The sequence below is a fragment of the Zalophus californianus genome, chromosome 5 (assembly GCF_009762305.2).
Source record: "Zalophus californianus isolate mZalCal1 chromosome 5, mZalCal1.pri.v2, whole genome shotgun sequence".
Taxonomy (NCBI): domain Eukaryota; kingdom Metazoa; phylum Chordata; class Mammalia; order Carnivora; family Otariidae; genus Zalophus; species Zalophus californianus.
This window is the reverse complement of record NC_045599.1, coordinates 19,308,372-19,335,817: the sequence shown is the minus strand read 5'-3', so window position 1 is coordinate 19,335,817 and position 27,446 is coordinate 19,308,372. Positions and strand designations below refer to the sequence as shown.

Sequence of the window (27,446 nt, the reverse complement as noted above, 5' to 3'; positions counted from 1 at the left end):
CAGGAGCGCCTACCCGGAAGGCAGGTGGGATAATCCCCCGCCAGCAAGGATCGCAACAGAAAAACAGCACTTGGAACATCACCGGAGTTTTCCACTGTTCGTTGTCATGAACGCGTAACGTGGGATTTGCATTGCTGAGCAATCAGTGAAATAATTTTCTATCTCCTTGAAATCAATTTCTGATGATCACACATGCAGATGGGAAAACCATGGTTTTGAAGATTTACATTCAGCAAATAAAATTTACGTTCCCTGAAAGGCAAAGAAGGCTGTCATTTCATGCTTCCTAAGCTTCATTGTCTATTTCCCTTTGGTACACCGCCCCCCCCACACACACACACACATGCACACACGCACACACACATGGCCCGGGATGCTCTGTCAACTTTGTTTTATAAAAGCTCTGGTTTTTTTTTTTTTATTGCCTTTATCTATTACATCTGTAAAATTTATTTAAGCAATGACAGATCTGTCTTTGGGGCCCCAGAGTCTGGGAGAATCACTTCCAGCAGCCCATTGGGAGGAGATTTGTGGGATATGACTGTTCATTAAATTGCAAGGAGTAGTGGGAGAGGCCAATGGTCTGCATCTACCGTGGCTGGGCGGTTATGGTCTGTGTTTAGAGCTTCTACATCAGGTGAGCAACAAATGTACCTCATCAATTGCTTTCGTAATAGTTCAATAAAAGTCGATGGCTTTTGAAATTCTAGAGGAAGGTTCCGGGCTCCTTTAACTTGTAAGAGTGCTTACTTCACAAAAATCTCCAATAAAAAATAGAAGATAACTCAAAACCAGATTGTTCACATTTATGTTATTACCAGTTACTTTGAAAATGGCAAGAATCGGGACGCCTGGGTGGCTCAGCCGGTTAAGCGTCTGCCTTTGGCTCAGGTCATGATCTCAGGGTCCTGGGATCGAGCCCCGCGTCGGGCTCCCTGCTCAGTGGGGAGTCTGCTTCTCCCTCTCCCTCTGCCGCTCCCTCTGCTTGTGCTCTCTCTCTGTGTCTCTCTCTCTCTCTGACAAATAAATAAATAAAATCTTTAAAAAAAAAAAAAACAGCAAGAATCGACTCAGATGGGCTCCCACTTGGGAGGGATTGGAATCAGGTGACAGATAATCGTCACCATTGCAATTTCACTTCTGTCTTTTGATTTGTGTACATAACAATAACACAGGGGCTCTTCTACACTTTTATTCATTTCAATATTTCATTTGCCTAAAAAAAAAAAAAAGACATCTATTAGCACCTGCTCTTTGCCAGGCACTTTGAAAGACGTGGTGCAGAGTCTCCTACCGAGGCTGACAGGTAGAAATCCGGCATCCTGAATGTCACGTACGTCCTGCAGTAGAGGTATCCACAGGAGCAGTCAGGCTTTCTCAGGTTCTGACCAGAACTCAGACTCCAAAGCATAAGGCAGGCCCGGTTCTCCCTGCAGAAGGCAGTAGGAAAGCATGAAGCCTGAAGTAGCCTGTTGGGTGCAGGGTACATTGAAAGTCACTCTGAGGTGTTGTGAGGCGGAGGAAGGGTGAGTGGTAATGATGGAAAGGTAACCAGGGCCTGACTGTGGATGAAGAGGAGGGGATGGAGGTAGGAATTTTAGTGGGAGTCCAAAGAGTCACATCTTGGTGACCAGTTCGGTGTGAATGCTTAAACAGAAGGAGAGGTCTGGGATTATGAATTGTGACCCCCTTGAAACAACATCAGAAATGGTAAGTTAGAACTGTAGTCTATGGCGAATTCTAGAATTATCCCTCAGTTTCGTGCTTCAGATTCCAGGTGCCCTGCTTTCCCCAGACCCCTATTTTCTCTGACATGTCACATTATGGGAAAGAAGAACAGCATTTCCACAAATTAAGGTCTATAACCTTAGACCTTTAGAGTGCTGGTAAATTGTTAACACCCGATTCTGGGGTGTGGGGTGTTGGGGGGGGGAACCCGGATTTGTAGTGTTTGCTGTTTTCTGTGGTGTTTATATTCTCACCGTGGTCAGCTCTGAGCTTCTGATGTGAGGTCTCTGACGGTGGTACCAAGAAGAGATGTGCCATCCACAGCACGTAACTCCAGGCACACCACTGGCCTTCACCTAGCCGGCCTTGCTTACCTCAAGGGCCCCCATCCACAAACATGCAGTGCCTTCGTGAAATTGTCTTACCTGTAAACTTAGGTTTAGGTAACCTTACACAATGCATTTAGGAGCATGGTATCAGAAGTCAGACCGCCTGCGTTCAAATCTCTTGACTTTCCAACCCAGGCAAGTCCGTCAGTTAAGCCATCTTGCGGTTACTTTGCTCATCAGTAAAATAGTAATAATCATGAACCTGGAAGGCGCCTGAGAGGTAAATGAGGTCATCTGTGTCAAAACACTCTCCTTGTGACCTACAGGAAATCATGCTCTCAGGGGCACCTGGGTGGCTTAACTGACTGCCTTTGGCTCAGGTCATGATCTTGGGGTTCTGGGATCGAGTCCCACATCGAGCTCCTTGTTCAGCGGGGGGTCTGCTCCTCCAACTCTCCCTCTGCCCCTTCTCCCTGCTTGTGCCCTCTCTCTGTCAAATAAGTAAATAAAATTAACTTTAAAAAGAAAATCAAGCACTCAATCAGTATTCCTTACATTTATTTTCTGTCTTTACTCCCTGGGGACAGTAACACACATGTTAACTACCTGTGGTGTAAAATTTATTAGTTTTGAATTGCCGCCTTTGAAGCTTTAGAGGGGCCTCCTGTTCTACTCTATCAAGATTCATTCAGTCTAGAGTTGAGTTTGTCCACAGGTTGAAACGTTTTAGTGGAGCCCTATTTTGTCCTCTAGCAGATTCCATCTTCATTGACTTGAGACTTAACCTTTGTAATCTGTCTTAACGTACGGCAGTTAGTTGCTGGCATACTGTAGTTGGTTTTCTCCACGTCTTTTCTGAACTTATTTCTGGGCTATACGAAGTAGGAATACACGAGGAAGTTCTTTTATATACGAACAGGCTACACATTCAGTTTTGTCTTTAATGGTCCACACAAATTCTTTGGCCATGATAGTGCACGATATTTAGGAGTTTAATGTGCTTTGGTGGTGCATTCTTATTGAATTAGAAAATTCTGATTTTCCTTAATATTAAAGTTGAGTTGAACCGAATGAAACCAGAAAATGTAGTCCTTTGCAGCAAGACACTTTATCAGGACTGAAAGCACAGTTTGCTCTCTTTAACTACCACCTTTTCAGAAAGCTGATCAAATCTGGTATTACATTCATATATCTTGGAGTTAGTATACCGTCAAACACACAAATGGAGCAGAATGTAATTGAAAAATGGCTTTCTAGTCACTCATTTGGAAAAGTATGTACTAATTTATACGTACTAATTCAGATATGGGGATTACTAAATAAAATAGCATAATCAATCTCTTGGCTAAATGTGGTAGGATTTTGTAGCTGAAAATTTCTTTTTTTTTTTTTTAAGATTTTATTTATCTGTCAGAGAGAAAGTGTACAAGCAGGGTGTAGGAGCAGAGGCAGAGGGAGAAGCAGACTCGCCACTGAGCAAGGAGCCAGTGTGGGGCTCGATCCCAGGACCCCGGGATCATGACCTGAGCTGAAGGCAGATGCTTAACCGACTGAACCACCCAGGCATCCTTTCTTAAGCAAAAAATGCTCAGTGAGAACCTAAGCCATTTGGTTTCTGTGTTTTTTTCCCCCAGGATCCATGAAATAGGGCTTCCAAAAAGTCATCACGTGATCTCTCCTTCAGCATGTTCAGTTTGTAGCCTGTTGTTCAAAACTTTCAACAAGTGTTGTGGGGCCCTTGCTGTGGGGCTGGCCTGTCTGGTCACCCATCGCCCGGGCCCGTTGACAAGCAGATGTAGTGCTCCGATGTTTCACCTCTGCCTGGCCCCCACCCCACCCCACCCCCCTCCTGAGAGGCCTGTTTGGGTAAGAAGAGATAATGTTTTGTCCGGTTTTTCTCTCAAAGGAAACCAGAAGGCCTTTGGACCCAGTCATTCTGCAACGCCTTTAGAGTGCTGCATTCTTCACACGAACCCCGTGAGCCACTGTGCCCAGTCCCTGCCCCCGCCACGCATTCAGTGGCTGGCCCCTCACAAACCCAGCTACCAGTTTCAGAGGAAAAAGGTCATTAGTTATTTCAGGCAGAGGACCTCAGAAGGAAATAAGATGTTTCTACCTAATTTCTCCAGCAGGCGTTCTCCTGCCCCTCATCCCTACAGACATTTGCCATGAAGAAAATGGTTAACGCACCGTAGGCCAACTCCCGAATGTTCTCATTGTCCAGCCCAACATTCCGTGTTCACATTGGTATTCAGTGTAGCAACCCAGGGACCGTGATGGGTACAAACCAGATTTTTGTCCAGTGTGTGTGAGTGTGAGAATGTGTGTGTGTGTGTTTAACTCTTGAGAGAATTACAAGGCAACCTGAAAGGATGTTGAAATGTTTAGTCAGGTCTTCTCTCATTGAAAAGAGGTGTAAAAAACATACCGGTGATGATGAGTACCAATTAACAGTGCATTACTTTCTGGAAGAGACTTCATGCTGGCTGCCCTGCAGGTCGGAGTCAATAAAGACTGAGTTACTAAAAATAGCCTTTCTCTGTCCCCGAAGCCTTGGACTTAACCGTAACTTCATCAGACCAAAGAAGAGGATCATGCAAACAATAGGCATCTTGGAGGTTGACTTGGGCCTAAAGCTCAGAGGCCGCAAAAGCTGTCAGGAGCTTGATTGATTGGTTCTCACGCCTTAGTCCCCAATGCAAAGCACTAATGTTCCAGCCTATTCGGAGAGGGGGGGCGTGCCACCTGGGGTCAGAACCTGCGGGGCTAATGTTTCAGATGAGTCCAAAGTGCAGTCAATAATTTATACGGAAATTTGTGCTTTGAGTCACAACAGAAAGCCAAAGTTTTGACTTGAATTCCTGTCCATTCCGAAGAGAAGTCCAGGTCAACTTCGGGTCTCCCTGCTAACACCGTTGCTGCGTGCATTCGTAACACTGAAGACACAACTGTAATTGCAGAACAGGATGGGAGCCATCCTGGAAGGCACGCTGAGCCAGATTTCAGGAGTTTCCGAGTTGAGAAGTAAAACGAGGGAAAAGAAACCCCAGCCCCTTGGAATTTATTAAAAAACAAATGTAAATCACCCCTCGAATGTAATAACTAGGTCAGGTGAAATCGTAGTGACTTCGGAAACTATTAAGTGTCCGTGGGGAGCGTCGGCTTACATAGGTTCTGAAACTGAGGTTCCCGGTACGGACAGCTTGGAGAGAAATGTTAGGTACTACCAAGGACTGGAAGGGACACGAGTATCAGGGAGCAGTGCCCTGAAGACTGCAGAGCAGTGTCACCCCAAGTTAGCTTGGTGGCTGCACGTGACCGGGCATGTGGGAGTGTGTGTGTGTGTGTGTATAGAACATCTCTGCGTCTACATAAACACACGTATTTATACGCACAGTATATAGAAATAGCCAAGCCGAAACACCAAGCAAGGCTGGTCAATCAATAACCAGCTAAGTTTTGTTCTGCTCCAGCAAAACGATGACTTGCTCCAGTAAGTGCTAACAAAGGCCCCTTTCCCTTGCTCTGCTCACGGAGAGCGCTATTAGTCACGCTTCATTAGGCTTGTTTACAGAAAAGAGCTGGTCTCTAAGCACATTATTGAAATACTTGTAACTCTGCTGGGCTTTTTTCTTCGCTGAAAAGATAGGGCCTTCAGAATGGGGGAGGGGGCGAGGGGGCCTCTAACCATTGTCCAGACATCTAGTCTGTTCAGATGGTAATTTGAAAGATGAGTTTGCCTTTAACGCTCTCTAAGTCCCCAGAGCCTTGCTGCAGGGGCTCATCTCTGCCGTCAAGGTCCTGGGGACCTTTAATTTTGCCTGTTGTCGCTTAGACAGATGCCAGGCATTCCGTTGCGATTGTTCTTCCTGGAAACTGGATGTGAGGTCTCCGGACCCCACATCCCGAGAGGAGGCTTCAGGGGTTTAGAAGTGCATGTCCAGAGTGGTGGGGAGGAGGAGGAGATAGATGTTTGCTTTCCACAGTGGGTGTGTCAGGAAGGAGCGCCTTCTGGGGGTTGCAGTTGGTGCTAGGTGTAGAAAGAACACAAGTCCTTCATGTTGGAATTTGTAGCTCGGGAGATGCTACGAGACAGATGTGCCACATGTCCAACAGCCTGGAACCCAGGAATCTGGGATAATTTGCATGGATGCCTCCATCCGAGGGTGCTTTATCTGGAAGAAGCACAGGGGGGCTTGCTGCTGGCTGTTTTTCTCAGTGTGCAATTCCTTGTATTTTGGTGTCTCCCTCCATTTCTCCCCTGGGTCCCAGGGGAGTTTAAAGATGAGGAAGCCAAAGTCCATTTGCCGAGTGACTCTTTGGGGCCGGCGCCCATGTGTTCGATGCTTTACAGAAACCACGCCTTACCTGACATCGGTATCGTCCCTGTTTTATAGATGGCAAAACCGAGGGGCAGAGAGGTTGAGTTTGGGGTGAAGCCCCAGCTGCAGAGCGGGCTGAGAGTCAGGTGGGTCTGTCTCCAGCCACCCATCTTTTCGGGTGCTTGGGATGCTGCATGGGATTACCAAACACTCTCTCATTCTTTCTTTCTCCCCAGTCTTCAGAATAAAATTGGCTGCAGACTGAGCTTGATTGGAGTTAATTCCTTCCGCTTTCCTTATTACATTCTGAACCTGAGCCATAATGATGTGGCCTCCCTAGGAAAGTGTGTGAGCTCCGTGCCGCACTGCCCACAGGGCTTGGCTGCCTCCAGGTGAGAACAGGGAGGTTTACCAACGACACGGACCTTACTCACCCCATTGCCTTTCATTGTGAGGGTGCTGACCTGGTTCTTCTGACAGGCACGTCCCTTGTTTCCTTTTCGGATTGGCAGAGTTGCTGACTCTTAGGTGACACACAAAATGTGCCCCTCTGTGTGTCATAGACACGCAGAGCCTTGCTGTACACACACACACACACACACACACACACACATATTCAGTTCCCTGGTTTTCAGCTGCTGTTGTAAATTGCTGTTTTAAATTTCAGCAAGTGGAATAATAGCAGAATGATCATCTCCAGTAAATGCTGTTGGTCTTTGTAAAGAATGGCTTGTTCAGAGGATTTGTGATTTATGGGGGACACAGCTGGTGGCCAGCAGAGCTCTAGGAATGTGTGCTCTCCTGGGCCCGGGGAGAGCTCGAGATGAAAAAGGCCCAGAGCTGGTACAAAAGCAAATAAGTGCTCTGACTTTAAATAAAGCATCATAATTTTATGAAGCCTGGTTCTGGGGTCCCAGTGAGATGCATGCATCAGTAGCAGCTTTTTGATGTGAGCATAATTGTCAATTGGTTCCCACTGTCTCCCTGTATCTTAAGGACGGGGGATGGTAAGAAAGTACTTGAAAATGCAGTCCTGTAATCTCTAGTGGTATTACACATATTTTGACAAGCAGTTCACTAGCATTTAAACCTGAAACTCTGCTAATCACCTACCTGGATTGATCCACAAGAGGTTTGCGAGAAAGGCGAGGAGAAAGATCCCTCCCTCTTCCTTTTTTTTTTTTTTCCTGAGTCTTCTCCCCTTCTCCAAAGTATATGAGTTTTTTCATTCTTAGGTTTTATGTCCCTGGCATCTTGCAGTTTCGTGCATCTCAATGATGATTGCCTACGTAGGGGGGGAAAGTGGAGAGAGCAGTGGGCCGGAAACGGGCTGCACCTGGAACTCGGGAAGTTGCAGATACCTGGTGAGCAACTTTCCAAATCCCAGCATCTCACACCCTTCTTCCCGCTTTTGGCCTCAGAGCGCTCTATTCTAGGGGCAGTGGCGTGGAGCTGGGGTTTTGACCTGGGGGGTGGTTTATCTTTTGTCTGGTCTTACCGTTCTCTTCACCTCTTCTTGAAGTTGAGCTGACGACATTGTAGAGAGCCTGGCTGTAGAGTTGTAAGCGGAAAAGATACTGCGGTTAATATTAAGTGCGCAGAAATGAAAGGCCCGCTTAACTTCCATGGCAGGCGGGTCTGAACGTGGGATTGTGTTGAGGCTGTGTCCCTTTCGTTTCGGTGGGGGGGGCAGGGCGGGAGCCTGGTTATGTGCTGTGGGCCTGGGCCCCCTGTACACGGCTGCCTCCTAAAATAACACTCTTAAAGGAACAACATGTTAGGTGGTCCTAGAGTCAGAACCGTATCGTGACCGTGGCTCAGAGTAAAAGCCTACTTCAGTAAATACTTACTAGATACCTTTCCCCAACTTTTGAATGCTTTTATATTATGAAGACAGGGAGGAGACGGAAGAGAAATCCAGAAGGAAATGGTGCCCTAAAAAAGGAGAGGGTTTGAGGATCTAGAAATCATTCATCGACACTCCTCCGCTTTCTCCTGCAAAGGAGCAGGAGAAAATTCAGGCTTGGAACTTTGCACCAGAAATCGGAGTGGGTCCGTAGCTTATCTCTGTGCCAGCCAGCCGCAAGGCATGACTTACTGGAAGTTTGATCAAAGACAAGAAATGAAACCTCTTTAAACAAGTGTATACCTACATACATAGGCCATAGATGCTGTATGTGTACACGGTTTCTTTGTGCATTGAAATTCTTCCAAATGTCTCCAAAGACCTTGTGTATTTTTTCTGTCCTGCCTCCCCTCTCTTTTTCCCTCCGCCTCCCCCGCTCCTCTTTCCTCTTTTTTATCTTTTCCTTGAGCGTATCACTTCATTTTACTGTGTGTTGGCTGAGCCTTGATAGAGCGCGGGCTGAAGAGCATCCCCTTGGGGGTGCAGGGGTAGCTTTTGATGCAGCCTGCCTAAGTGTGACTTGCTGTCCTGCTTGTTTCCCCCCACTGTGTTCTCAACATTGTCACCTGAAACCTGTCCTCCTGCCTATCCCCAGGTGGGGGGAGGGGGGCAGCTCCTGGCACCTAAGCAATATTATGGTGTGAATGGTTGCAGTATATATGTGTTTCAGGAGTAGCCTCAAGCTATCAAGGATAATGTTTCCTTAGGATGCGTACGTCTACCTAACGTAAAATCAAGCGTCGTCTTGTTCTCATCATGTGTAAAATTGCTTTGTAAAGATCTCCCTGTGATTTTTTTTTTCCCTCCCATTCTGCTCTTTGTTCCCTGAAACGTCCATAATGACACTTAGGACATCTTATAATTATGAAACTTACTGAAACTTATGTACTGATTGTTTAAAAAAAAAAAAAAGGAAAGCATCTCTTTCTGAAATTAACACTAAGTTCTAGGCATCTGTTTGAGTTTGATAGATTTTTGAAAGTTCTGTCTTGGGCTATCCAAGTTTTCATGAAGGCTTCCACTCGTGTAACACTTGGTCAGTGAAAATCTTGTCACCAGCCACAGGTGCCGTGCAGGTTCCCAGACATTCCAGATGTCTGGGATAGCAGTTCAGCGTTCCCGGAGGTACCTTACAAAAGCCTTGTTTCTGCTCCCTCTTCTTCCCCACAAGACTTTTTAACAGGCCATTTTGTTTTCTAGAAGTGGGAAAGGATAATGTTACTAGGGAAGCAAGAAAAGAAAAGCAGTGAGAGCTTCTTTTAGCTGACCAGTCAACTGGATATTGACCACCTGTCTTCATGGGAAAGAAATAGATGGCAGTGAATAAGCGAGAGTCTAGTTTTCCAAGAAGCTCAATGATTTTCCCAAATCAATACAGCTCATCAGGCCTCAGAACAAAGGCTGCGGGGGAGGTGACAGTGATGGAAGTAGCTGTGTGTTCTTTTGTGTATTAAACCATATGGCCCATGGGGAAACAAGGTTTCTTTAGCTATGGGTTTTTTCGCCCCCCCTCCTCCCCTCTTAGGGCTTATTCAATGTAGTTGGGGGCGGGGGAGGACTTATTCAATGTAGTTGGGGGAGGGATGACTTATTCAATGTAGTTGGGGGGATGACTTATTCAATGTAGTTGGGAGGGGGGAAATCCTTTCAGGTTTTTTTTTGTTTTTTTTTTAAATAAGATTTTCATAGATGGTATCCCAATGATCAAATGTACTTTTGAAAGAGAGAAGCTCAGTCCAGGAAGAATACCATCTTTTAAAGTGGAGATTAGAACACCAATTCTGCCATTGCCTTTTGCCCTCTGGTGTTGGCTTAGCCAATTTGTTTGGATTTCATGTGGGTATTTTTTTTCTTGTGATTGATGGATAGGGTTTGGCGGAACCAAAAAGCAGTGTCTTGGTGTTCAGATGAACCTCTGGCAAATAAAGAATCATTACGATCCTCCCATAAATGAACCTTGTTCCCGATGCCCTGAAAATAACACCGAACCCTAAAAGGAATGCTGAATCGCCATCTGAGAGGTTATAATTAACGTAGATAGAGCGGAGCCAACAGAGTCCAGCCGCCAACAGAGAACATCTATCCAAACCAGCAATTTTTAGCCTGTCAGTCCTTTAATCTTTAAGCTCACTGTGCTTTCATAAAGTAGTACATTAACACCAGAGCAGAGTGTGTCTGGGGTTTATGACTGGGGTGGCGGCACACTAGGGCATAAAGTGTTACATTACACTCCCCTTTGTTAGTGCTGCCCTATCTCCCAAACTCCATTGCCGTACACTATTTGTTCAGATAAAGCCCAATGTTCAGGGTGACTAATCGCAGCACTGTGTTCCAGATGGTTTGATTACAGGATGTGGTTAAAGTGACTCTTCAAACATTCAGCTCGGCAGTAGGACTCTTTAAAAAAAAATACTGCATTTTCTGGTCATGTGACAACACTTTTCTTGTAGTGCTCCAGAGATACTTGGCATGGGGAAATAGGCAAGTCCCTCTGCTCTTTGGCCATCGGGGATTTCATTGGCAGCCTTGGTTGTCAATTAAGCATTTCCCCCAAAGAGTTGGAAACTCAACTTTGTCCTTTGAAGAAAGATCTTTCCAAAGGTTAGATGCTCTGAAGCCAGAAAAACGAACAAGTGTACTATACAAGACTCAACCTTTTTCAGAAAGTCCCAGCATTGGATACAGCAAAACCACAACAGTAAAATGTGGGAGGGGAGGGAGTTGGAGTACAAAGGAGTGGTGATAAATCATACCTTGTAGAACGGTCATGTTGTATAAAAATGTAGGGTAATATGATACTCGAAATGTATGAACTTTATCCTGGACGCACGAAACCAGCATATTGTGGCCTTTTTATTGTCACTAATGTTTCCACTAGAAAAAATATATAAAAGGAAAGAAATGTGTAAACTTCAAAAAAAAGGGGGGGTTGTGGCATAACTGGGTTACATTTCGGTGTTATTAGAGTGAGGTTTCTGTTTTCTGCATGAGTGCACGCCAAGTCCATCCAGATGTGGTAGTCTGAATAGGAGTTCAAAAAAAAAAAAAACCCGACGTCTGATTCCAAATTCAGCATTTGCAGTGCTTGGCAGAGACTTCTGTCCCAGGGATGAGGCGCTTTAAAGACTCTGAAACGGTCTTTAAACTGTAATACAAACAGAGTTATGCTGATCCACTGGGAAATCAGGCCTTTGCCCAGTTCTTGAGGAAACATCTTCACGAATACCAGAAAACAGTAATTCATAAACCATATTGATCACATCTTTGGAGCACAGCCTCTCCATAGGGAATTTCTATCATCTCCACACTTGTGGGAGATTATGCTTATTGAAGAAGTATGGTAACGGGTGAAAAGAAGGATTCAAATCTAGATTCCCTTCTGTCACCATGTCATAGTTCCCAGGGGTTGAGTGCACTCTCTGTGCGTGCTGGGCACTGTGCTCACCGGTGGGGCAGGTGTAGACACTGCTCTTGTGTTCTGGTTGGAGGAGAGGCATCCTGTGTCTATGACAGGAGTAGCATGGGAAGGGACAGTGTATTAGGGTAAGACAGATAGTCTCCGTAGTGTTCAAACATGGGAGGAGTTTACTTGCTGCATCCCTGATAGACTTGAGTTTGGTATTCCTTTGGTGGGGATTCCTTTGGTGGGTTTTCCTTATCATTCAGGGTCCCAGATGCAGGAGACCCTGCCATCCTCTGGTGGCCTTCAAGGTCACTGTGGTCTCCATGCCAGCCAGCCAGAAAGAGGAAGAAGTTAGGACATGCACGGGGGGATTGCTGTGGGCCAGGCCTGTAAATGGCACACATCCGGTCCCTCACTTAGCTGTCACAGACCCGAGTGTGCTGCCACAGACCTGCATCTAATCAGGCGGGAGGCTGAGAAGTGTCTAGCTGTGGACTTAGAGGCAAGCATGGATTCTGTTGAGCGTCCATTAGTCAGAGGACTGTGTGTGGAGCGCCATGGGGGACTCAGGAGGGGGTGGCCGTGTTTTGGTGTCATGCACCATCAATGTGGGAGTGGAGAGCATTCAGAGAAGAGGGAACATTTGCCTTTGTCTCTCTTGGGTGCCAATTCATTAGGAACTTTCCTTGGAAATTTGGCCTAGAATGTCTTAGGGGGATTAAAATTGTGACATAAACAGTGGTTGCAGATGCTCGTTTAGGCTGGAGGGGGGCGGATAAAAGAGAGAGCCAGTTGTAGGTGAGAATGTTACCATGGTCGTTGTCCTTGCCTGGGTGAAAGGCTGTCCACTGGATGATGGGTAGACTTTCCCTGCAGGGTATCTCAAGAGGGCACCTCTGGGAGCAAGGGATTCAAAGACAGATTTAAATTGAGAATCAGGAGCAACTTTTTAACAAGATGGCTGGAGAATAATGGGGCAGTCCTGGGTGCTGGTGAGCCCTGTCGCTGGTGAAGAGGAGGAAAAAGGGACGCACACACAGGTACAGAGGGCCCTGCACCCATTGGCTTCCTCATCTCCTAGCTCTTGCATCCTTGGGGCTTTGGCCCACTGTAGTCCTCTCAGCCTCTAGTGCCTTGTGACCTTGAGATTTCTGTTTATATTATCGCTTTTCCTTGTGACTAATTCCAATTCCCAAAATAAGTCCCTGTTTGGCTGCCTCAGCTTTAGGCGCCCATTGCTGGAACCATCCGGTGAGGCCAGGGTTAGGATTACTGTTTCAGGAGCCTAGTTGCCTAAGACTGCCCTCTGAGCAGGGACTGTGGGCAGGATAAGCCCTAGGAACATCTCATCCAGGGTCTAGTTTAATGTGATGGATTAAGGGAGCTGCTGTCTAGGTATGGGTAATCCATAAGCTATCCTTCCTTTTCTGGGTGACAGGGTGTGCCTGTGTTGGTTCTATTACAAGTTTGCAAACTCTTGCAGAATAGGGTTTTGATAGAGGTCCAGCGAGACCGTGGCTGATTCCAGAGGACCAAAAAAGTACCTAGTGTATACCCTCAAGATGCACAATAAATGCTTAATGGGCCTGATCATCTCTCTGGGAGTACTTCAGTGCTGAGTATTGACAAGAGCAGCTCATAGAACCCTGTGACTGTGGAATTCTTAAGAGATCTCAGGGCTCTTTTGGCTTGTAGAGGTAACAGGCTTCAGTTATAGAACACAGAGCACATTCTTCTAAGTGTCCTGTTGATATTACATGTTTTTTGGGCCAGGGGCTTAGATTCTGTATCAGTATCCAAGACAGAGCCCTAATATAAATAGGAAAACCCTGTGTGGTGAGCACACTCAAACCATCCATTGCTGTCTTCACCTGTATTCATACTTAGTTGGCAATAGACCTCAGATCTTTTTCAAATGTAAAATGTTGCGGGGCAGGTATTATTAGCGCTTTGAGAAAGACTGTTCCCTGGGTGGGAGAGGACAATAAACCTAGAGGGATACTGGAAAATATAAAGATGAAAAAGGCTGGTGTAGAGCGTCCCCAGCGCCTGGGTCACAGGCGAGGCGTTTGGAAGAATAAATGTGCATTCAAACAGATACCAAATCCATTTGGAATACATGTATATTTATTTCCAGTGTATATAAGATAAATGAGAAACACAACTGCGCCCAGATTTATGAAATTCAAAGAACTTTTAAAGGACTGATTTTCCTTTCGGTTATTTCAAAAGGAGAGTCCACTTTACATGCCCATGGGTTCCAGAGTGTTCAAGCTGTTGAGACTTCAGCAAAACAAACAAACAAACAAACAAACAGAAGAAAAAACAAACGATAAACCATTTGCATGTTTGAGAGCTGAAACACAACCACCTTTCCACTTGGCCCCTCACAACGGGATGTTGTCTAAACACAGACTTCCTTCCAAAGAAACAATACACTTTGTAGTTTATACGAGAGGCATTCCTTAAGCCTTCTTTCCAGCTTGGCTGTGTAAACATGTGCGTGTGTATACTCGCACGTGAATGCTGGGCAGATAGAAATACTCGGTGGCAGAAAGAAAAATAGACACGAGCACACGTATTTAATTAGCCCCGCTTGATGGAGACTCTTCAAAATCTCCCCAGGAGCAGAGCATTTATTTTGAGCATTTCAAACACCGAGGGCTTCTAGGAAAAACCAGGCTGGCCGATGGAGGCCCTTTTGAAGTTGAGAATGGACTTGATGGGATTTTTTTTTTTTCTTTCTTTTTTCCCTCCCCACCGAGTGCCGATAATGGTGATACTAGCAGTCCCGCTAGCGCTTCCCCACGAGGTCTGCCGGTGTGGCTTCTGGAAGCAGCATCCGGGGGTGGGAACGGTTTTACGGTGTGCAAGCCGCAGCGTGAGCTCAGCCTTTGTGACAGCTTCCCGCGGTAGCCCCACAGCAGCGGCGGCTGACTGCCGGTTCGGGGTCCCCACGGGTCCCCGTGGGGGTCCTGGCCGGGGAAGCGCCGACCACTCGGCCCCGGGGGCTGCAAGCGGGCGTGCGCGGCGCCCCGAGCGCCACGGCGGCCCCTGCCCTCTGCCGAGCCCCTTTATCCCCGGCCGCCGCCTCGCGGCTCCGGGCGGCCGCCATCGGCGCAGCCCAATCAGACGCGAGCGTTCCCAGCAGGCGCCGGCCAATCGGCGGCCCGCGTTGCTGGAAACGCGAAACCCTTAGGGGAAAAGCAGTACAAAAGCCTTTCACTGCAGACAAATGTTAAGTGTCTGTGCAGACTTTTCCTGTTTTTAATTTTATTACTGCAAGAATGGAGGGTTTGTTGTTTCTTTCATGTTTCCTTTCAAGCAGTTTTAATTATACATTTGTGCTACATCAGGGACTCTGGAACGCAGAGATTCAGCCTATTGCGTCTAAAGCTAAAATGTAGTAACCTTCTGGCAATACAGATATATTCCTGCACTGTAAATATAGCTGACATGCTAAAGAATTTTAAGCAGCTGCAAAGGTCTTTGACACCACACACAGTGCCCCAGAGAGCACATGATGAGAAAACCGTCTTCCCCTTCCCCTTCGCCTCCCTCTCACCCCCTCCCTTTTCCTGGAGGGATGTGCTCATAAAGAATCCTTTCCTCCAATTGTTCTGTCTTGTGCAGATTTTGACCAAATGCCTAATTACCATTGATTCTCATCTCAATGTGAATTTTTTATACTCAGTGGTTTAAAAAAAAAAAAAACCTCCCCAGGGAATTAGAATGGAATCAACCGTGATTTGAGGAAATCCTTGCTTTGCTTCATTCCCGTCTCCCTCCCACCCCCCCACCATGGCTACAGTGAGTAAATTCAGCTGTCACCTAATAGCAACAGAGACCATATGGGAAACCATTTTTAAATCTCCTTCGGAGACTTTTGAAAGAAATCCTTCCTTCCCCACTACCTGAGTTCCAATGATTCAAATATTTTTACCTGCTGTTAAAACGTTCCCAAGGAAATTAGTCTTACCTTGTGAGGTGTCCCTTACCGTAAAGGAGTGCAATACAGGTTTCTATACAATTCAAAATGGCAGTGAGCAATGTGAGCGAACCAGCTAGAGTAGACTTTGAGTAGTGTCCCTTGGTATTTCCAAGATGGAATGGATTATAGTAGGTACAGAAGAGAAAACAAAGGCCCACTTAAATGTTTCATTACTTACCCTAATATTTTAGGTATGTCTCAATATCTAGGTCCTTTTATTGTACATTTTAAGGAGTGAATAAAAAATATATGGTCCTTGCCCTCTAGAGAAATAAAGAGGATGTTCTATTTTGTTTTTCCTGTGACATTTGGTGTACTAAGTGCACTTAAGTTTAGTAATTCACAGATGTAGTGCTAAATTAAATTGTCTGTCTGCAAAGCAGTTGGGAAAAGCAGAATGGCTTGCAGGAAACAAGTGTGTTGGTTTTGAGATTTTTCTTCTAATCCTCTGTGGCAAATGCTTACTAAAGTTGATTCTAAAGATAACCCCAAGAGCAAACCTATTGTGCACATTTATTTTCTTAAGAGGGCTATTTTAGGAGTCCTTAATATGAAACAAGACCAAACAGTGAAACAGATACCATACCACGGCTGATGCTTGTCTCACAAAGCCAGAGAGGGGAGGATTAGGAAGGAGAAGTCATAGCTGATTGTCTGCTCTCTGGACTCTTAAGCGCTCCCCCCCCCCCCCCCCACCGCTCTCCCCTTCTACACCTATTTTTGTGCCCCCCTTATAATCTTTGTCTAAATAAAAATCACGATTTTATATTGTTGAATGGGAAACAAAGCCCATGCCTTTCAGTCACCTTCTAGTTTAAGCACTGGTAACTGGCGCTTAGTTTTCGTTGGCTGCTTGCCAAACGAAAGCAATTATGTGTAATAATAGAAAAATTAAGAGGTGAGTGTTGCTGTTTTACAGCAGGACATGGCAAAAACCATTTCCTTCTGTCAGCAGTATCTTGATTACACTCTTACACACAGTATTACCCTTTTGTACCGCATGCGCACAGGCATGATTTTACACACACACACGCACACACACACACACACACACACACACTCACACAATTTCCTGTGGGTTTTCACTTGAGGTCACTGAAACCAGAAAGAGGAAGAATGCAAACCACAGCTTTTGAAAGCAAATGAGAACAGAACTTTGCTGGTAAAATCATCATCATCATCATCATCATCATCATCATCATCTGGAAATAGAGGTATCAGTGCTAACCGTGGTCCTTCTTCATTACCCCGTTCCTGCAGGTGTTCTAGTGGTCAATGTCACGTGGAGGAACAAAACTTACGTAGGGACCCTACTGGACTGCACCAAGCACGACTGGGCCCCTCCCAGGTATGCACAGGGCCTTTTATCTCAGGCTCTGTTTTTCTCTCCTTCCTCTTCCCCTCACCTTCCCCCCATCCTCTCTTGCAATGAAACCCGAGAGATAGATTAATAATGCATAAAAGTCTGCCCGTAATTGAAACCAGGCAGAAGAGAAATGAGCAATTCAGGATTGCACACAGTGAAATGCAGATGGGGGATTTCTTTTCAGTCACAGAGAACTCTCCTCCCTGCCCATTTTCCCTCTCTCCTTTGTTTCCTTCTCTTCTTAAAATGGGAATTTGAACTGGATTTGAAGCTAGCTGTCCCAGCCGTTTAAATATACACCCTCCCTAGCCGGTTCCTTTGCAGGGATTGAAATTGTCAGCGGAAGGCTAGGGTGTGTTTTCCTTCCCTGGGCGCAGCCCTCACGCTGCGGGGCTGTTGGCTGCTCGTGCCTGAATTGTGTGCCTCGTGTTTTCACCTGGCTCTTTTGGGAGTGCTCATTTTGACGAATGTCTCTTGCTTCCCTAGGTTCTGTGAGTCCCCGACCAGCGACCTGGAGATGAGAGGGGGCCGGGGCCGAGGGAAGAGAGCCAGGTCTGTCGCGGCGGCTCCGGGCTCGGAGGCCAGCTTCACCGAGTCCAGAGGGCTGCAGAACAAGAACAGAGGGGGGGCCAATGGGAAGGGGAGGCGGGGCAGCCTCAACGCCAGCGGGCGAAGGACACCCCCAAATTGCTCCGCCGAGGACATCAAAGCCAGCCCCTCCTCCACCAACAAAAGGAAAAACAAGCCCCGATGGAGCTTGACCTGAATTCAGGCTCCGAGGACAATAAGCCCGGGAAGCGTGTCCGCACGAATTCAGAAGCACTCCGACCACTCCTCAAGGGAAACCAGAGACTACTTTTTTGACCAAGGCTGCTCCTCTCCAGTGTTAATCGACTGCCCCCACCCCAACTGCAACAAAAAGTACAAGCACATTAACGGCCTGAGGTACCACCAGGCTCACGCACACTTAGACCCAGAGAACAAGCTGGAGTTTGAGCCGGACAGTGAGGACAAGATCTCGGACTGTGAGGAGGCGTTGAGTCACGTGGCGCTCGAGTGCAGCGAGCCCAGCACAAGCCTTTCGGCTTACGAGCAGGTGAAGGCGCCCGTGTCGCCTGGCTCCGGGCACCCCCCTGGCACCCCAAAGGGAAGAGAGAGCTGATGAGCAATGGTCCGGGTTCTGTCGTCGGCTCTAAAGCGGCAAGAACTCTGGCAAAAAGAAGGGCCTTCACAGTGAGCTGAACATACCTCCCGGTGATCTCCAACATGACGGCGGCCCTGGACAGTTGCTCGACGGCAGACGGCAGCTTGGCCACGGAGATGCCCAAACTGAAGCGGAAGGCTTGATCGACAAGAAGAATGCGGGCGACAAAGAAAAGAGCAAGAAAGCCAACAACTGCAAAATGGACAAAAACCTCTCTAAACTTAAAACTGCCCGGCCCATTGCCCCCCCCCCCCGCGCCTGCCCCCCCGCCCCCCGCAACTCATCGCCATACCCACTGCAGCCTTTACGAGCACCACCACGGGGACCATCCCCGGACTGCCCTCCCTCACCACGACTGTTGTGCAGGCCACACCAAAGAGCCCTCCGTTGAAACCCATTCAGCCAAAGCCCACGATTATGGGGGAGCCCATCACCGTGAACCCAGCTCTTGTGTCCCTCAAAGACAAAAAGAAGAAGGAGAAGCGGAAGCTTAAGGACAAAGAAGGGAAGGAGTCGGGGAGCCCTAAGCTGGATGCCAAGCTGGGCAAACTCGAGGACGCCAAGGGGGCGGGGAAAGATTTATCTGGGCATTTTTTAAAGGACCACCTCGGCAAGAGTGAAGGGCTGGCCAACGGACTGTCGGAGTCTCAGGAGAGCCGGATGGCCAGCATCAAAGCCGAGGCTGATAAGGTTTACACTTTTACGGACAACGCCCCCAGCCCGTCCATAGGCAGCGCCTCGAGGATGGAGTGCAGCACTTTGGTGAACGGCCAGGCGCCCATGGCCCCACTGCACGTGCTCACCCAGAACGGCGCGGAGACATCCGCGGCCAAGACCAGCAGCCCCGCCTATTCGGACATTTCCGATGCGGCGGACGATGGTGGTTCCGACAGCCGGTCAGAGGGCATGCGGTCCCAAGGCCAGTTCCCCGTCAGACATCATTTCCAGTAAGGAGGGTGTTGTCAAAGGGCATCCTTCGGCTACAGCACAATCATCTCAGATGAAAGAGTCCCATTCCCCCTACTACCATGGCTACGACCCTTACTATTCCCCGAGTTACATGCACCCCGGGCAGGTCGGAGCCCCTGCCGCTGGGAACGGCGGGAGCACGCAGGCCATGAAGATCAAGAAGGAGTCCGAGGAGGACGCAGAAAAGAAAGACAAGGCGGAGCAGCTGGATGCCAAGAAGGTGGACCATTCCTCGGCACCCTTACAGCCTCAGCACCAGTCGGTGATCACACAGAGGCACCCTGCCTGGCGCAAGTCCCTTTACTACGGCCAGTACGCCTACGGGCTCTATATGGACCAGAAGTCCCTGATGGCCAGCAGCCCTGCCTATAGACAGCAGTACGAGAAGTACTATGAGGACCAGAGGCTGGCAGAGCAGAAAATGGCGCAGGCTGGCAGAGGAGATTGCGACAGGAAGAACGAGCTCCCCTTGAAAGAGCTGGGCAAGGAGGACAGTAAACAGAAAAATCTGCCATCTGCCACAATCTCAAAAGCTCCCTCTACCCCGGAGCCTAACAAAACCCATTCTAAACTAGGGCCGCCAGTGCCTAATAAAACTGAGGAGACAGGTAAATCACAGCTTCTCCCCAGTCACCAGCAGCACCTTCAGGCCGACAGCTTCAAAGCTAAGCAGATGGAAAACCACCAGCTTATTAAGGAGGCTGTAGAAATGAAATCTGTCATGGACTCTATGAAGCAGACAGGTGTAGACCCAACCTCGAGATTTAAACAAGTAAGATTGTGGAGCGTGGCCCCCACAGGGAGAGAGCGAGTCTGAGACTTGGACGTGTCTGGGCTTGATCTGGTTAGACGTCTTCACAGGAAATAAGCCAAGGGTTCATTAGGGCTGGTCCCTCTCCTCCTGAAAAATATTTTGGAAAGGTTCCCTCAGGAGTTGATGGCGGACCTTGCCAGCGTTGCGTTGCTCACGATTGCTGTGTCGTGTTGTGTAGTGAAAGGAACTTCGGACGTGTGCTTTGCAGACCGGTGTTCTCTGCCGTTCACTCGCTGGGAATCTGATGAGGTCCCCTAATTTCTTACTGAGTCCAGAGGGAGGGGATTCTACCACGTGGCCGCTGAGATCCCGAGTCTGGTCTCTACAATGTTTGTTCTATTGTATTTCCAAATTTCTCCTGGCACCTTCAAGGAATATTAAGGCTGGGCCCTTCAGTCCGCATTTTCCACTCATCTCTTTAATAAAACATGGGGCCCAGATGTCTTTCACACGGTGTCCGAGATGCCTAGGTGTCAAGAGCCCCAAAGTGGGGCTCACGGCCCATGGCCTTTGAGGCGAAGGGGAGGGGGGTGTCTGGGTTGCGTGGGCCTCCCGCAGTCCTCCCGGGACCCCCTGGCCAGCCGGCCAGAGGTTCCACGGGCAGGCGCCTGAAAACCAGCCACCATGAAATCACGTATGTGCTGACACTTTCCGTCATGGCGCACACATCCTCACTCACTGTGGTCCCCTGAGAGTTAACTCTGGGGTTTCCCGGTGTCCCGACCCTCTCTCCACTCCCACACTTTTTGTCCCTGGGGCATCAGAGCAATGGACTCCTGTCTTCATGCTCATTACTGCCCAGAAGTTGAGACTTGGGCCCAAGGCTGAATGTTCTCTCGGGCCCTAAATATCCAGTGGGTTTTTGTCATGAATGGGATCGGGGTCGCAGGGGCCCTTTGGGGTCCTCACTTCCCTCATTTCTGGAGGCCTGAACCAGGCCCTGGCTTCACAGGGCTGCATTAGAGCCATATAGTTTGGAGGGGGTTTAGAGGTGCCTTTGTTTTCTAATAGAAAAGCTATAATGTATACTAATTTGAAATTTTGTTTTGATTAAGATGTCTGCACAGGAGACATGAGTCCGTATATTAAGCCTCAGCTGCTGTAGGTGAAGAAAATACGTTAGGAAACCAAGAGTTTCCCCTACTAAATGATGTTAATGGATATGAAGATGGTTTAAATCTACTATGAACTAGCCCGGAGTTGGGAGTTTTTAAAATTCTTTTTGCCTACATGAGATAGTAAAGGGAAAATGAGTTTTTGATTAAATTATGTCTGAGCGTGCTGTTTTAATGTTGAAGGATCCCACAAAGGGCCCAGCTCTGGATTCCCGCAGACCTGAGTTTGCGGCCCAGCTCCACCCTGGGCAAGCCGTGTGACCCCAATGTCCTGGAGCTTTAAAAACTTTGGTTTTGTCTGGTGTAAAAGAGGTGAATAATGATGCCTATGTCAGACGTCATGGCTTTGTGAGAGAGGGAGGGTTAAAGCTCTTGCACAGTGTGAGGGCAGACATACATGTTAACTTAGTATTAGGAGTTAAGAGTAATGCTGTCATGGTGATTAATGAGCTTTGCTTCAAAACTGAAATTTTAAAACAATTTTTTTCCCTTTCTTTCTTTCTTTCTTTCTTTCTTTCTTTCTTTCTTTCTTTCTTTTCTTTCTTTCTTTTCTTTCTTTCTTTCTTTCTTTCTTCTTTCTTTCTTTCTTTCTTTCTTTCTTTCTTTCTTTCTTTCTTTCTTTCTTTCTTTCTTCTTTTTCTTTTCTCTTTCTTTTTCTTTTCTTTTCTTTCTTTTCTTTTCTTTCTTCTTTTTTCTTTTTGTAAATCAGGATCCAGATTCAAGGACATGGCATCATTATGTATACCAGCCCAAATACCTGGATCAGCAAAAGTCAGAAGAGCTTGATAGGGAAAAGAAATTAAAAGAGGATAGTCCCAGGAAGACCCCCACTAAGGAAGGGGGTGTGCCCAGCCTTCCCGTATCACTAACGAGCATTAAAGAGGAGCCCAAAGAGGCCAAGCGTCCTGATTCTCAGTCCCTGGAGGAGAGCAAGCTGAAAAATGATGATGGGAAGACGCCTGTGAACTGGAAGGACTCTCGGGGAGCGAGAGTGGCGGTGTCCTCACCCATGAGTCAGCATCAGTCCTACATACAGTACTTGCATGCTTATCCTTACCCACAGATGTATGACCCCAGCCACCCTGCATACCGGGCTGTCTCTCCCGTCCTAATGCACAGTTACCCTGGTACGTGTTGCGGGTTCTCACTGTATTGGAGGGAACAGGCTGCGTGCAAATATTAGCTGTTTAAAAAACTCAGGATAAACGAGACGCTTCGCCAGTAACCTTTGTTTGCTTGTTTTTAGGCTGTTTCAAGTCCCCAAGGTGAAACTTATTTAATATGAGGTTTCTTGGGGGGGGTTTGTTTCTGTTTTTGTTTTTTTAGCTAAGACGTCAAGCGTCCTCGGCTCTCGTTTGTGTAGACTCTGATGGTCTGCTCTAGCTGTTAGACTGACACATACTTTATTGCCTATGAAAATATTCTAAGCACTTACTGTCATAATCATTATAGTTACTGTTGCTTTCACTTAAGCGGACACATAAATGTATGAAATGGCTGTAAGCTCAATTCTGTTTATAACCTCTGTTCATCAGGATGAATTAACTGGGAGAAGGAAATCGGAGAGCCTGTGTATGGTTTAAACAATGATGTAGCCCACTCTTAATGTCATTCCCTATTTTAAGATCTCCGACTCTTATCCCAAATTCGTGTAACCCGGATGTTTTTTTGGGGTTTTTTTTTTTTTTTTAAAGATGGAGCCCGTAACTTGATGTGGCATTTGTTGTGTATCTGCAGGGGCCTATCTCTCTCCGGGATTTCATTATCCTGTTTATGGGAAGATGTCAGGGAGAGAAGAGGCAGAGAAAGTCAATAGCAGCCCCAGCATCAACACTAAAACGACGACGGAATCGAAAGCCCTGGACTTGCTCCAACAGCACGCCAACCAGTACCGCAGCAAGTCTCCCGCCGTAAGCCGCCTTTTGTTGTTGCTTAAAAGTGCCGTGTTTTGAGGGGAGAGAAGGGGACAAGCTAGGAAACGGTCTTGAAATATAAATGGCTTTCGAGCCCAGCTGTGATTTCAAGATGCTGTTTTATCTTCACACATAAAGCATGGAATGTTCAAACGTAGTAGGACGCTCTCACACAGGAGGAAACAAATGGTCAGAGCGCATGTGTGTGGTGCTGGCAAGCTTTCCTGTTGCAGAATGCACTGTACCTTGACTACCAGGAGGGTGCTTGTGAGGGGGACTTTGAAATTCATAGGAACCAACTTTGGGTACGAGGTATTTTTGAGGCTTTGGTGAAATTTTGATGCTGGTGGCTGCATCTGGTCTGTTTTGGCCTTGACCCCTTGTCATGTCCCCGTAACTTGTGAAGCCATGCGAACAGGTGTCTTTGTCTTTGTGAAAGATGGCTCCACCCTTGCTCCCACTGTCCCACCCCTCACCCCCCAAGAAAAGGGGCATCTGCTAGTTCTAGAGGCTGTTGTGAAGAGAGACAAAGGACGTGGTAGTTCTTGCCTAGAAAAGAGACATTTGGGTTAAAATGTAGGATCTGTGATGTGGATGAGTCCACCAGAGACTGTGTAAGTGAGAAAAGATGATTTATGAGTCTCTTTCTGTGGGTACTCCTTCTAGCGCCAAGATTTTTTTCAAGTGAGAAAAAGAACTTTAGGTGGGCTAAGTTCTGGTGGGTAGAAATGTATAGGAGAGACAGTCCTTAACTGAACTGTGATTTGGGAGAACCAAGAGCTTCTCTATGGAACCTTCAAAAATTGGCAGATTCTGGAACACTTCCAGAGGATAGGGCAACGATTTCCTGTACTCTGTAGTGGCATACAATGCTGAGATGCGTATTTTCACTGGACTAAAACAGAGACAGGCATATATGAAGTTATGAGATAGATTCTCCCCACCCAATGTCAACAACATCCAAGGATAATTAGAAAACTTGACTTAAATCTCCATGACTACCTTTTTTTTTGCCCGTGGATCAAAGTATGAAAGTTGTTTCTGGGAAGCAGTTGGGTAGATTCGAATCTTGAGATTATGAGCAGGCATAAAGAAAAGTCCTCCTGTTTCCACCATCTGAGGAAAACCTTGATGCCCCTTGGTTTACTTGTGGGTGGGAGCATTTCTTTAGTGTTGGCTTAATTCCCGCTGAAACTCGTGCATGCCTTTTGACGTTATCTTGCACTAATAAGGAATGCTAAGTATCTCTGCATTTGCTTTTTAATCATTGACAAATACTGCTCAAGGGACAGAGGTGGTTTAGTAGTCCTACTGGTTTTTCAGAGTTTTAAGAGGGGCCCATCTCTCTTTTCTGTTGCAGCCCGTGGAGAAGGCGACAGCAGAGCGGGAACGGGAGGCAGAAAGGGAGAGGGACCGTCACTCCCCCTTCGGGCAGCGGCACCTGCACACGCACCACCACACCCACGTTGGCATGGGTTACCCGCTAATCCCTGGTCAATATGACCCTTTCCAAGGTCAGCAGCTCCGTCGTTATCGCATGGCTCATTCTGCTTGGGAGAACTGTTTGCCCAAAGTACCCTTCGTGTCTTAAAATAAATATATTGAGCTTTGAATTCACATTAACTCTGGGGAGTAAGGAAGTTCTTAACTCTTATTTCCTAGTGACATAGCGGAGGCGATTGCCCACCCCTTTTGTGTTCTGTTGAGACAGGAGGTGGCTCCCACTTAATAATCGTCACTGGTTGATGTTATCGGCGGCTTACTGTTATGTCACAGACCGAGGGTGGCGGCCAATGTCTGGGGCACCGAATATAACAATCAGAAGATCAGATAGCTACTTGAGGGAAATTGTGGGGGAAAGAAAGGAAGGGATGGTGAGAGGCTTTGGTAAATTGCAATCATTTCTGCAGGCCTTTCCAGTTGCTCTTCTCCCCCCACCCCCTCCGGAAGTAATGGGAGCAATGCCATTGCCACCACGTTTAACACTTTAATCACCTTTAATTCAAGGACTCTTTGCAGCCGTTCACGACTGTGACTTTGAAGACGGAGAAACATTTTGAAAAAGCCATAGAATCGACGTGAGAGAGCCTTCGATTTGTGGTGTTATTAGCCGAGCTGGTGCCCTTTGTCCCAGCTCGGTCACCTTGCGGGGGGTGGGTGCTGGCCCCATGGCTACCAACAGATCCACTGGCCAGGGTCTTGCTGTCTTAGTTAGCTCAGACTGCCAGCATGAAATGTCACAGACTCTGTGGCTTTCAACAGCAGACATTTTCCGCATCGTTCTGGAGGCTGGGAGTCCGAGATCAGGGTACCAGCATGGTTGCTTGGTGGTGAGTGCTCTATTCCTGGCTTGAAGGAAGCTGCCATCTTGCTGTGTACTCATATGACCTCTTTTCTCTCTCTCTCTTTGTGTGTGTGTGTGTGTGTGTGTGTGTGTGTGTGTGTGAGAGAGAGAGAGGAGAGAGAGAGAGAGAGAGCGCGCGCGCCCTACCCTCTGATGTCTCTTCTATAAGGACACTGATCTTGTTAGATTAGGTTGCCATCCTTATGACCTCATTTAACCTTGATTATTTAGGTCCTATCTTCAGATAGTTACATTGGGGGTTAGGGCATCCACATAGGAATTTGGTGTGTTTGGGGGGGCACATTCAATCCATAGCACTTGCCATGTCACCCCTTCTTCTGCTGTGTGAATACAAGAGCACACATATGAAGGTACCTCCCAGATTGGGAAGTGCTCTGCAGATGTGAAGGGTCATTTTTATTTATTCATCTTGTGTTGCTTGCCATCAGCTAGGGGTGTTAAGAACAACAGAGAAGACATAGAAGGAGAGTAATCGAACCTGGGTTTGCACTTGTTTTTTCTGTTTTTTTTTTTTTTTTTTTTTTTAATCACTTCCTATTAGGCAACTTGATGCTATTACGTTCTCATGACTGCCATCTTTCTCTTGCAGGGTGGAAGTTAAGACTATTTCTAAGTTCGATTCACTGATTCCGTGTGAATTCCTTATGGGGTGCATTTTGTTCCTTCGCTGGGGAAATGTTAAAGTGATAAAAGTTATTATGAAAGTATTGTATTCTAAGCAAATAACGTGTTGCTTCTATCATTCACTGTAACTTTTGATTCCCTGTTGTGACCGAGTTCCTATTATTTCTCCCAAGCTTCCAATTCAGGAATGCGCACAAACCATTTAGCTTCATGCAGAGTCTGAGAGATGGAATGCTCTATATTCTCTTTGAATAGCTATTAAGAAAACTGCAGAGTATTGGATAAATGGATGGACGTTGGTTAGACCACGCGGTTTGTGCTCTGTCCTTGCTGCGTGAAACGTACCATGTGTGTGTTTAGGAAAGGACACATTGCTATAGTCCTTCACCCTGGGGGCCTGTACCTGCTCTTATCTTTCCAAATGTCACAGAAACCCTGCATTCTTTCCCCATCAGGCTTGACCTCCGCCGCCCTTGTTGCCTCTCAGCAGGTGGCTGCCCAGGCATCTGCATCAGGAATGTTTCCTGCACAAAGAAGGTAAATATCCTGTACATTTTGAATCCGTTTTCTACATGGAGACAGTGTGATGGGTGGGAGGAAGTTAAGTTTAGGCTTTTTAGACCAAAAACTTAGCTCCTTGGGCGTTTTATATTATTGTAACGAATGCGTTTTTATGTCCCCATTGCTTCCTGTGCAGCTTACCTTCTGGGGACCCTCCTTTCTTTAGCTGTAATGCGGGTTAGCAATCAACAGATCGTGTTTTTTTTAAACAGTTGAGATGGGTTGTCCTCACAGCCTTGTTAAAATCATTCGCCCCGACTCCCTTTGTTTTATCCTGTGTCAAAAACAAAGTCGCAATGGGAGATACTTATTTTCATCATGATGAAGGTCATGTTTGTTCTTCGATAGTTTTAATTACCCCTCCCGTTGTTTGAGAGAGGAAAATAACATCTTCCCCGGTGTGTATCCTTACCCCCGTGCTCGTTCCCTTTCTGTGGAAGTGAATCCCATGAACAGAATAGAATTGAGTTAAGCCTATCAGTATCAGTCTTGGGGTTTTCATATTTTCAGTGTCACTTGTGGCAAGAACCCGCGCTAAGGTCTTCTTTTCTTTTGCAGAGAATAACAAGATTGGAAATGTACGTTGTCATGTGACTGGATCACATGGGGAAGCGCTTTATACAAACATCAGTTCCATGGTGTTAATTTGAAATGCCTTTAATGGCAGGCAAAAACCAGTCATTTCATTTTTGTAAATTACAGATTTTATTGCAGAGTAACAAATGTTGCTGTAATTAGACTTCTGTTTTATATATATATACGTATACATATATGTATATATACATATATATATATATATATTCTTTACTTTTTGTATCAGTAACCAGGCTCGCACA

The 27,446-nt window shown here is 46.8% G+C and overlaps 1 protein-coding gene across 1 annotated transcript in view; it reads left to right on the top strand.

Moving 5' to 3' along the window:
• ZNF608 (zinc finger protein 608) overlaps positions 1 to 26,590 on the top strand; it is a 106,674-nt gene extending 80,084 nt beyond the window's left edge. Inside the window, 15 exon segments of the mRNA XM_027605920.2 lie at positions 16,940 to 17,027; positions 17,532 to 17,788; positions 17,791 to 17,856; positions 17,859 to 17,903; positions 17,906 to 18,181; positions 18,184 to 18,240; positions 18,243 to 18,289; positions 18,291 to 18,372; positions 18,375 to 18,508; positions 18,511 to 19,164; positions 19,166 to 19,990; positions 21,857 to 22,274; positions 22,885 to 23,057; positions 24,421 to 24,574; positions 26,505 to 26,590. Of these exon segments, the coding sequence (XP_027461721.2) occupies positions 16,940 to 17,027; positions 17,532 to 17,788; positions 17,791 to 17,856; positions 17,859 to 17,903; positions 17,906 to 18,181; positions 18,184 to 18,240; positions 18,243 to 18,289; positions 18,291 to 18,372; positions 18,375 to 18,508; positions 18,511 to 19,164; positions 19,166 to 19,990; positions 21,857 to 22,274; positions 22,885 to 23,057; positions 24,421 to 24,574; positions 26,505 to 26,590 (3,362 nt within the window).
• The last annotated feature ends 856 nt before the right edge of the window (positions 26,591 to 27,446 follow it).